The 12,098-nt window shown below is 34.5% G+C and overlaps 1 protein-coding gene across 1 annotated transcript; it reads left to right on the forward strand.

The window, feature by feature from the left end:
* The first annotated feature begins 7,506 nt into the window (after positions 1–7,506).
* LOC118181623 (uncharacterized) lies at positions 7,507–8,835 on the forward strand. Its single transcript, XM_035350783.2, has 3 exons — positions 7,507–7,616; positions 7,735–7,863; positions 7,971–8,835. Exons 1-3 carry the CDS (start codon positions 7,578–7,580, stop codon positions 8,667–8,669), a joined length of 867 nt encoding a protein of 288 aa, XP_035206674.2. The 5' UTR covers positions 7,507–7,577; the 3' UTR covers positions 8,670–8,835.
* The last annotated feature ends 3,263 nt before the right edge of the window (positions 8,836–12,098 follow it).

The raw sequence follows: 12,098 nt of genomic DNA on the forward strand, positions 1-12,098 counted from the left end.
TAAGTGTTATGTATGCAGGCATCAGGGATCAGCTTTCTGTATTTCTGTACTGAGTATCATGTTAGTTTTTCACTTTAATATTCAGTTTTGTACTTATGTATGTATTGCCCTGTCTGCAAGTACTACGAAAGAAAATGTAGGTGCATGGTTCAATTTGTAAAATAACTACAGTTTAAGTTTGCGCAAAGAACTAAATTATGCAGGAATTTGTTATCTTAGTGATAACAGGTACACAATCTTTTAAATGTTCTTACATAAGAGTCAGGCACATGGAAAGTAATCTGCTTTAAATTATGCTTGGGTGCTAGGATTTTTTCAATCATTTTTTAATCTCTCTCTTTTTTAAAAAAAATTACTATGTGCAATAATTTAATAGGTTACATCTTTCCACAATGCAGGACCACCGACTTTACAAAAACCCCATAAATATATGACAGTTATGTCAGGATGAGCACCCGCATGTAGACATTTAGCAAGTCCAGAAAATCCATGGCAGTTACATTTTTAGGCAGAGTCCTCCTATCTTTACTTTATCTAACACAAGTTTCTGTCTATTCTAACAGTTTTACTGAGTGATTCTTAACAGTCTTTTGATTGCTTCTTTGCTTAATTTTAAGTAGTTCCTAAGAGGATACTCTTTCCCCGTACAACAACTTCCAAGCTTACATGTAGCCTTTATGAGGCTCTTAGCCGTCTATTCGGCTGCGTTCCCTGAGCAGGGTGGAGCAGAGAGTAGATGGTTTCTGCCAGGAAGATAACACACTGTGAGGCTAAGGCCAGGTCAGTGGTCTTCCTTGGTGGCGCTCACTCACTCACTCATTGCAATAAGTAAAAACTGAGATACAGATTTTTTATACCTAAAGATGTTATCAAAAACCCTTTCCCAAAAAAGGAGCAAGTTACATAAATCTCTTTCCAGGACTGAAGCGCCTCTTTCTGAAAATATGTGAGTTCCCAATAGAAAATTTTAGACATGAAAAGTCGCGCACAATCTTAAGCTCTTTCCCTGGTTTAATCCAAAAGCTGCGGCTTATTTTATTATTTATTCAGATTGATTGCTTTTTAACGCAGCTCACTAGTCTACTTTCGGCAGCGCAGGCCACCAGTCAACTACTCATTTTGGAAAATGGCCTCTATCTTTCTTCCCATTTTATGTAGGATTAGAGCCAAGTCCTCAATAAACTTCCGAAAGTTATCAAATTTTATTTCGTTTACCAAATATGTCGTCAGCTAGTCGCTAAGTTCAAAATGCTGAAGGATGGTACCTTGCAATCTATTGAAACTGATTAAGAGATGTGCATAATTAAAAGCCTAACTTTCAAAGACAAAAAACAAAGAATTACGCACACAACAAAATATACGTATTTATATGAAAATAACAAATGCTAAAATAAATTTAGCAAAATTAACTAAAATTAATAATAATTACAAATCAATATTTAAAGAGTTTTGATAACTATAATTCACATTTTTGTAGAATTCCCCTTTTTTTCCTAATTAACACAATAAATTTTCCTTTTTCAAAAATAGCTCAAAGTCTTTAGAAATTAGCATTTATCCTCCCATCTGGGGAACATAGTGATTTAAAATATTTATTTTTCTTAAAAATTCAATGGTAATCAGTCTGTCGATTATTTTTTCGCTAATTCAGTGTTTACTTCAAGCGGCTCCATAATCATGTTCACTCTTTCGTATCAAGTTTATAACGCGAAGTTTTAAGTTTACCGTTTATGAACTGCGAGAGTTAGAAAGCCGTGCCGCTTTTAAGTAAGGCACAATTTTTCATTCTATATTTTCGTCGAAAATCAGGTTCTTAATACGAGTTGTTAATTTTTTCATTTGATCTAAAATCGCATATTTGTATATAAAGTGTGACATATCAGGTGATTCAAAACTAGACGAATAAACTTCTAAGAAATACAGGGACGACTCGGAATCACATAGTAACGCAAAGTTGGAAATCCCATCCTTCAATGGTCAGAACTTTGAACATTTATTTCGAATTGAAACTGTACATGAATTGTAAATTATCGCTAAATAAAGAATTTCCACCCATTACTGGCTTGTCATTTCTGTATCTTTGCTTATCTTCCAGCTGATCAGAGATAGTAAGAAAAAAGTTTGTTGGAATTCATCGTCATTGCAAACTGGAATTTAAGTACCATAAAAATTAGTCCTGACGCTCTTGATGTTGAATGTCCCCGGCGTTTCGCAATGTCATTGTATCTTAAACATTTTAAAATGTACTGGGGGTTTCGAAATGACGCATCTTCGTGGCAATCCTCATCAGCATCCATCGGACGTTGACAACGTCCGACGGATGCCCGGCGTATTTCAAAACATCCGAGATTCCATGGAATGCTCACGTTCGGGTAGCTTCATTATCAGAAAAGTAATGACTTATTTTAAGATTATGGTCTTTAGACTTCAATTTGCGATCCAGGTGTATTTATATTTTCCCTCCCAACATTGCGTGTGGCTCCAACACTTCTCGTGTGGCTGTTGACGATTTTCCTGCAACAGCCGCTAAAAGCACCCCTCTATCAAAAGAATCAAATTAGCAGCGTGGCCTTCAACAGGCGGAACACGCTGTCATTCTACCCTCTGAAATCTCCCTTTAAATTGTTTCTCATTTGAATGCACGCGAGCTAGAAATTTACAATCTGAGAGGAAAACGGGAAACGAGAAGGACAGAAAAAGAAATTAACATGAAATAACTGGTTAATGAATTTAAATGAAGCCTTACAAAGACTATAACTGAGTATCATCAAAGTCGGCAAAATTCTCGGAGAAGCATAATAAAAATTTGGTATTCGTTGCGATAAATTTTTAAATCGATAAGGAAACTATGTAGAAAAATAAATTGCATAAAAATATAGAAAAATAAATTGTATTTAAAAAATAATTGTCTTTAAATTTTTGTTTCATTTGTATTTCGAAACAGACCTTACTTAAACAAATAATCCTCGCATTTTTTAATTAATGCATCTTTTCATCAAAACTGTCCAAGTTACGCTATTTGTACTGGGAATCAATTAAATGTAGTATGAGCTTGAAATCCGTATTTGTTACCAGTAATTTTTTAAATATTCATAAATTAAAGATATTACGCGATTGGATTAATTTCTGTTTCATTGTAGCCTTGTTTATTAATAATAAACAACAGAAGTATTTAAAAAGTGTCAAACTGTCTTGCGAATCAGTGAGTTTTTTTAGCCCTAGGGACATTAGCCCAAAAGGGCTATCAATCTCGAAACGGCATTTTGCGTCGAATCACTAAAAGTGTTGAATCACGTTTCGATTTGTTGCCATCAAATTTTATTGTACTTAGATTAAATAATGAAGAATCTGCATAAATGTATGTATGCTTCTCGCATTATCAAAAATCAACGGTACTTAGAGCAATCAAGTTTTGAATAACGTAGCCCTCCACTTAAATATGGGCACCTCGAAGGCCAACTTTTGAATTTAGAATTGGTTTTCATATTTTGCAAAATTGTAACAAAGTTTTGATTAAAAATTTCAAGGATTTCAAAAAGCAGTGGCTACACTATGCGGCATATACATTGTGCACGACATTATGTATCGAAAATTCTAAAAATATGATGTTTTAAAATATTTTAAGCCCAAATGCTCTCCAAACGTGTGTGCATAAATGAAAAAACGCCCCTATGGGCGTAACGTAAAATCAGAAAGCTTTTGGATATTGTTTTTTTGTCCAAAGGGGCTTTGTCCCTGAAGAACTATTGTTTTCGTTTTGCGATTTTGCGTTGGTTCACTATAAATGTCCGCTTCACTTTTCGAACTGTTACCACCAAATGTTAGAGTCCTGCATTATATTTGAAGAAATTAAATAAGGAAAAACCTGCATAAATGTATGTATATTTCTCGCATTGTGATAAAACAACGGTCAGCTATCGAATTTTGATTGACGTAATCCTACTGCGAATATGTGGAAGCACAAAATTAAAATTTGGAATTTGTTTTATTATCGATTTCATATTTTATAAAACTTTAATGAATTTTTTATAAACAAACTGAAGGATTTCAAAGCGAGCAATGGCAACGTTGTACAGAAAAAACATTTTTATCTCCAGCGCGCGAGACTCTGTATCGGAAATTCTAAAGATATGCTGAATTTAAAACTATTTTGAGATATTGCTCTTGAACTGAATTTTATGGTTTAAGTGCGAAGAACGTAATATTTAATAAATAAAGGTAACAGACAAAATGTTGAAAAACGCCCCTTTGGACGTAATTTAAAATCTGAAACTTTTTTTTTTTTTTTTTTTTTTTTTTTTTTAACACTCTCACATTTAAGGAAGCGGCTTGATCTAGGTCCAAATACAGTCAAAAATACGTGAAAAGAATGACTCATTTCCAACTTGCTTGATGAATGTCTCGGTTGAACCTGAATCAGTAATTCATCAAACAAATCATCGAATAAAAATACTGCGGTGACTGATAATAGCTCTTTCTTCATAGAAATAAATTTACTGTTGATGGTGGCTACTGTAAATAATGCTATGTTTGATTTAATTGTCTATTTTAGTAGGCTCAGCTTACCGATCTACTGAAAACAAAAATTCTTAAATGTTAAAAAAATTAACAAATAACGAATTATTTTCATTTCGAACAACAGAACTTGTGTTGTGTTGTTGTTGTCGTGTCCATATTACATGGAAGAATGGTTGCCAGGGCCTACTCCAGGCAGAGGTTGGACTTCTATTTCCCACACCTCTCCCCTTCCACTAAACTACACGACAGGACTTTCGGCTCGCCGCATATTTGCCCCCATGGCTCACGGACACTATACATTTACTAACATCTATGTCTTCTCCGAAATTCGAATCTGGGCCCATCGGTACCGCAGTAGGCTTCTCTAAACACTATACCGTCTGGGCGACACTACAGAACTTCAGCAATGTAATTCGAAGTTTGTACTTTGAAGGAATACTTGAGTTTTGAATTACTTTTATAGTCTGTGATTTTTTGTTATAACTCGGTCAGATCTCTAAATCCTATTTCTTATTTTCTACAGATTAAAAATGTAGCTTTAGGATTCTAAAATCTCAATTCTCCACAGATTAGGGAACTGTGACTTCGACTCGTCAACAAAACCGCTCCCGGTTCGAACATGTAAAAAGATCTTCCAGGTGTTGCCATTTTTACGGCTTTCTATTCCTGGAAAGCGCGGGAACGGCAGTTTTCACAGGAGTGGAGAAATATTTCAAACTAGGTCTACCTTTCCGTGCACTTCTAAAGTCGGTTTGAACGAACGAAGCCGCCATTTATCGTTCTGAGAGATGAAACCCATCACGGCTGATGGTTCTCATGCTTCAAGATTCGAGAACTTTATTCTTAGTCCTTTTTCGAAGGAATACGTAATGGTGTGGGGTGCACTAAAATTCTGCGATTTTGACCATTTCGTTATTATTGTTTTGCATATTTAGAGTTGAAGCAATCGTAAAAAATTCTAATTTAATATTTTAAAAGGGACACAGGTTTTGGCACAAATCAAATTCGATAACTTTTTATGATTTTCTGTGCAAACTTTTACGTGAATATACAGCCTCACTGCATGTTTATTCACACGCTGCGACTATTTTGGCTACAGGTAACGATGAAACCATCGCAAAATTGTTTTCATTATATTAGTTTGAAATAAAATTTCGTACTTGGCAGATGAATTGTAAAATACTGGAGCAATATTTCACTATCCGAAAATGCTAGCAAAAATGCATTATGAATCCATAGCAAGAAGAAGTCTGTTTATATTTTAACTTTCTGGTTACAGCATATATCATTTGTTACTGTAAAGACATTTGTATAAATAAAATATTACTGTAAATATATTACTACATTTTTACTAAAAAAATTTCGTGCGAAAGATTGTATAAATGGTGTGTGTACAACGAGTATAATATTTCCAGGAAATGTGCTAATTTTTCTCCTATGGTCCTACTATCAAGTTTAATTTCACAGCATAAAATTTTCGCTATATTGAAATAATGCTTAAAAGTCTATTCATGCCGCAATCACTTTCTCAAAATTAAAAAAAAAAAAGTGTAGAATTTGGCATTTTTTTACGGCAAAATAAAAGGTTATTCATTGACATTGAAAAATGTAAAGTCTAAGCGTAAACTCCTTTGCTTCTTAGTTATACACATTATTATCCACTAATTATCTTTTTAACATTTTTACGGGAAACTAACCTTCGCTTAGCGTTTCCATCACTTCCAACTTATTATAAATGAGCTGACTCTGCATGCCTGTGTTAAGGAGAAATTGTTAATAATTCATCGTACTGTTATGCTTTGGTATTATTAGTTTTTGTTGACAGAAATAAGAGGAAATTCGAATTTTTTCATTAATTATAATTTACAATATATTTTACAGGTTTTAGATCTGAAAACCTCTTCTCTGCAGCTACTAATTCTGAAATAAATAAACATATTCCTAGGATTACTCATACGTATCTTGTAAACAGTGCATGTTAATGTAAGTTGCAACTTTTTTTAGTATTTATGAAATTTCCTGAAAGGTCTTATATGTTTCATGTTTCACAATTTTGTGATGGTCTCCTCAGCATTAATAAAAGGTTTAGTATTTTACCTTTATTAATGCACCGCGTGAGAACAGCTTATACGCAATATATATTACGCATGAGAACAGCTTGTTGAACAGCTCGTGACAATAGCTCTAAATCGGCACAATAGGCTTTTGTATGTATTCCCTATACTTAGAACCAAGCTTGCGTGTCACTAATCAAAAACTGAGTGGAAACTACTGTTTATAGAGCAGTGTTTTTTAATCTTTTTGGTAAGTGGAATCCTTTTTAATATTCACTTTTATCGCTGAACGACCGTTTTGCTTCAATAGTATGATTTTAATGAAACATTCTGTAAAAGGATTATTTGCAACAAAAATTACTACTATTTCAAATAATATTTATTTGCTTCAAAATGTAATTTCAAAATTAACCCCCCAAAAGTTCTTAAAATAATCTACTCAAACGGAACTTTTAGGTTTAAACTTTAATGAGATTGAGTGTAACTTCTTTTTATTATCGCAGATATACTAGTAGTAACCGGGGGTAACCGGCCGGCGGAAGTGACGTCACAGAAAAGGGGCGTGACCTCCGTCATTTTGAATTTCTCCGGAAGTGACGACACCAGCGCCATCTTGTATCACGTGATGGAATGACGTAATCATGTTGAGTTTCGTTTTGATTCTGTGGCAACGAACTCTTGAACCACGTGTTTGGAATGACATCATCTATTTCTTGTTGCGACATGTTGCTTTACAAAATAGCGTCTGCCGTATCACACCTTTGTATGCCTCCGCTGAGGTGCATGGATACTTTTCTGTGAACCAATCAGATTCTTTGAAATATGACCTCACCGTTTCTTAACCAATCACCGTTCAGATGAAATAAAGAGTTCCTGCCCGATATAAGGCTATCCCGAGCAACGTTCCGCATTTCTTTCCTGCTGTCGCCTTGAGTGTACGCACATATTTTGCTTGGACTATCATTGTTAATTTCATCAGATTTTTGTTTCTTCATCGTTTTGAACATGAATCCTGGACAGCCACGAAACCACATCGCTGCAGAGGTAAGTTAAGTTTTTTTTTTTTTTTTTTTTTCAAAACATACTGTTTTTAGAGTTTCAATCTATAGGAAAGTTTATTTTTAAATTTGCAATGTGTGCTTAATTTGCCTTTACTTTTCAGACGGAAAACCTGCCTGAGAAAGAATCCATGCCTTTGAATGATAAAGTGGAGGACTGCAATCTTTTTCGAACGCGAGATATCCCTTGCACCAAAAGGAAGGCAGAAGAAACAAGCCATTTCGAGAAAAAAGTACGTATTTGTAAAAAAGGTTCATATGTTAAAGTTGATATTGTATGTGACCTCATTTTTGTGTATGTTTTTTGTCTACCAAATGACTAACAATTTTTTTCTTTCAGCGCAAAGGACTTTTTACTGAAAACACTATTCCAGAGGAGCTTACTCACATGGGAAACAATGTCTTTGTGGGACCCAGCATTTACAAGGGAAAAGTTACTGTGCACATTCGAGAGTATGCTAAATATGGTAAATCGTACTATCCGACAAGACGTGGAGTGAACTTTGAGCCATGGTGTTTGAATGTTCTCGCAACCAACATGACAGTGGAGGAACCAGACCTGTTGACACTGAATCTGGAATTGCCCAAGAATTTTGTGGTCACGTATAAAGATTCCCACTTCACTTTGAAGCAACTCTCTTCGACAGGAGAGGCAAAATGTAGCCTCAGCATTACGACTGCGCAGTGGGAAGAACTGATGACACATTTTAGCCGTATCAGTGACATTGTCACCAACCTCGTTTATCAAAATATGAACTTTTGTGAAGGCTATGAAAGCGTATCTGACGAACCTATTAACGAGGAAAATCTTCCAGAATCCTTCGATCTTTCCATGGGAAGAGCACGCCTCGAAACCATTCTAAAGATGTCGCTTGAAGAGCTTCTTAACCAACAAGAAGAACTAAAATATCCCCAGCGCATAGACTGTGAAGAACTTGTTCATAAGACAGAAACTGTGAATGCCATTGCTCTGAGATTCAATGCTGTGACATCGCCAGACAATTTTACGGAAATATTTGGGGTGAAGAATCCTATTTAATGTTACTGAAACCTGCTCACTACATTACCAAGGACTTTTTAAAATCTGTGTGTTTAAACCATGTACTCGACGAAGTAAAAAACACATTTTGTACTACGAATGGTGTCTTAGGTATTGAATACTATGAATATCTGTAAATTAATTATGATGTTCAATAAAAAATGTTATTTTTATTTTACAATGGCCTCATTCTTTCAGACATTATTTAAAAGAATTAATCTGTAATGATTACTCACATAAATTATTTTCAAAATACCTGTTGACTTTTATAGAGTATAAATAGTGTTGTTATTCTTAAACATGTATCATTCATTATTCAGCCTTTGAGATGTTAAGTAACATTCATTTTCTCTCTTGTTTTTATACCTATTTCTAGAATCTTAATATACGTCAAACTAGGGTATTTTTTTCTGTTCTAGTTAAACATATATAAATGAATATCAGTGTACGTTTAGATCATAACAACTGTTGCAATGAACGCAGCTCTGTCTCAGACCTATCGGGATCCACAGGTAACCGCAAGTTTCGGGGGTGTTGCTGCTTTGCATCGTGCTTTAAAAGTTCGCGTAAAAACAAAAGAGATCCAGAAATGGTTGCAAACCAAGGATTCTTATACTTTGCACAAGCCTTTGAGGCCCACGTTTCCCAGGAACAGAGTCATCGTAGGAGGCTTAAACGAGCAATTTCAATCTGATTTAGTGGATATGCAATCCCTGGCCTCTTTTAATGATGGATACAAATATTTGCTGACCTGTATAGATATCCTTTCCAAATACGCTTGGGCTATCCCTCTCAAAGATAAAACATCTGTGTCCATCCAATCCGCTTTCGAAAAGATATTTTCGGAACGTACACCCGAATCATTACAAACAGATGCAGGGAAAGAGTTTACCAATAAACAAGTTCAAAATTTTTTGAAAAAGAGAAACGTTCGTTTTTTCACGACACATAATACAACCAAAGCTTCTGTCGTAGAACGATTTAATCGAACTCTGAAAACAAAAATGTGGAAATACTTTACCGAAATGAATACACGAAGGTATATTGATGTGATTGATAAATTGATATCCAGTTATAACCATACATGGCATCGTAGTATTAAGACAGAACCTGTATCCGTTACATTACAAAATCAAGAAAGAATTTGGAAAACATTGTACGGACAGCAACCAGTACAAAACCCTATTTCTTCAGATTTAAAGATTGGAGATACGGTACACATCAGCCGAGAAAAAATGCTCTTTGAGAAAGGCTACGAACAAAACTGGACAAGAGAAATTTTTACAATCTATAAAATTATTCGACGGATTCCTGTTGTCTATAAACTGAAAGATCTAGCAGTAGAAGTTATACAAGGAACCTTTTACAAACAAGAACTTCAAAAGGTTTCGGACTCTGGTTATTATCCCGTAGAAAATGTTTTAAAAAAGAGGAAACGTCGAGGGAAAATAGAATATTTTGTGAAATTTCAGGGGTACCCCGAAAGCTTCAATGCTTGGGTGGATGATGTGAGAAGGGTATAAAAGGCCCGTACATTCTGCTTATCTGTCATTTGAACGAAACATGTCTTTCTTTATTATACTGATCAGTGACAGCTCCATGCGCTTTTTCCCAGACAACAAAATATCACAATTTACCACTCAGCTTCCTACTCCGATGGATTTAAATAATCAGTGGGAATTAATTATCTCTTGTGGACTTTATTTACCCTCACACGTGGTATAACGTCCGAATAGACAATAATTTATTTGGATTTGTCAATAAATCATTTAAATAAAAGCTTCGTATTCTGCTGACATGGTCGAAGGTCGTGCATTAACAATAAATGGGTTTTTAACATGCAATTAATTTTGATTTATAATCTTCTGCTCATTTGAAAAATACTGATTAAAAGCTTAACTCAAACCTTTCAGATGCTGAATAATTTCTTTAATAAATGTTTCCTCTCTTTAAACCCCTTCCTCTTCTAAAAGGCTTTTTATTTTTGGAAAGCAATCAGTCATATGAGTGCACGCAAATTGTCCAAAATTCTATCTTTTTCTTGAAAGCAAGAATTATTTCGGGAGCAGTAATACATTTATTTGTTTGCCCTGAATTTAACTCTTCAAATTTTACTGAGATGTTCATTGATCTTGTTAAAATTCTGGCTTTCTGCTAATATCGCTTTCGGTCAAGTAATCGACTTCAATTCGAAAGTGAGTTCTAAGAAGAGGCACGCACCTGGTCGCTCAGCTCAAAATACGGATTAACATCTTCCTTCGAGATAATCATTTGAAAAAGTAACCATGTAAAAGAAGAGATGTATCTGCACATCACATGTCCTCATGTCTATTTGAATAAATTATTATTTAGTGGCCAAGACTTTATGAAGTCAGTGACTTCATTCATGACTTCATCAAAAGCAGCTCATCAAGCTCATCATCCCAACCTCATCAAGCTAGGGGATAATTAGCCCAAAGGGAAATTTGTCCAGAAGGGCTATTCATTTGCGTTGGCATTTTGCGTTGGTTCACTATAAACCGTGTTTCACTTTTCAAATTGTTGCCACCAAATATTACAACCCTACATTACATTTAAAGAAATTAAATAATGAAGAATCTGCATGAATGTATGTACGTTTCTCGCACTGTGGTATCTAGAGACATCCAATTTCAAATATCGGCATCTGGAAGCCCAAATTTGGAATTTGTTTTACTATCTATTTTATATTTCGTAAAACTTTAACGAATTTTTGATTAACAAACTCAAAGATTTTCAAAGCGAACATTGGCAACACTATACGGAGGGAAGACATGCTTATCTCCAAGCCGCGAGACTGTGTATCGGAAATTCTAAAGACATGCTCTTTTAAAATTATTTTGTGATATTGCTGTTGAATTGAATTTTGTGTTTTAAGTGCGAAGAACATGGTATTGAATAAATTACGAAACACAAAACGTGAAAGAAACGCCCATTTGGTAGTAATGTAAAATCTAAAAAGTTCAGTTTTTTTTTTTTTTTTTTTTTTTTTTTTTTTTTTTTTTAAAGAGCGTGCCTGCCTATGCATAATGCAATGCTTACGAGATATTTTGGAGATATCTTTAATAAGCTGTGCAGCCCCATTAATTATCCTACTCATGGCATTTGTTCCATCAATACAGATGGTATCTGTAAGTGAGAACATGAGAGTTTGTCTGTTATCCGGCTGTATTTCCTTTTAATTTACATTATGGTCGCCGGTATCTGTAAATTTAATCATCGAAAAATGAATGTTTGTTGTTATCCAGTTGGATTTCCTTTGAATTCACGTTATGGTCTCCGAGGCATTGTTTTTTTTTTTTTTTTTTTTTTTTTTTTTTTTTTTTTTTTTTTACTTCTAATCTTATGGAAGAGCGTGTGTGATGTAATGTTATAATAACCAGTAAAGTTTATTAATAAGCGAAAAATTAA

This window comes from Stegodyphus dumicola, chromosome 5 (assembly GCF_044657685.1).
Source record: "Stegodyphus dumicola isolate Sdum_Otavi_A_Nest chromosome 5, ASM4465768v1".
Taxonomy (NCBI): Eukaryota; Metazoa; Arthropoda; class Arachnida; order Araneae; family Eresidae; genus Stegodyphus; species Stegodyphus dumicola.

Excerpts from the sequence above, each read along its gene's own strand:
- LOC118181623 (XM_035350783.2), top strand. The coding sequence starts at position 7,578 with ATGAATCCTGGACAGCCACGAAACCACATCGCTGCAGAG. Across the intron at positions 7,617-7,734 it reads GAAACCACATCGCTGCAGAG|ACGGAAAACCTGCCTGAGAA; the intron begins GTAAGTTAAGTT and ends TTTACTTTTCAG. Across the intron at positions 7,864-7,970 it reads CAAGCCATTTCGAGAAAAAA|CGCAAAGGACTTTTTACTGA; the intron begins GTACGTATTTGT and ends TTTTTCTTTCAG.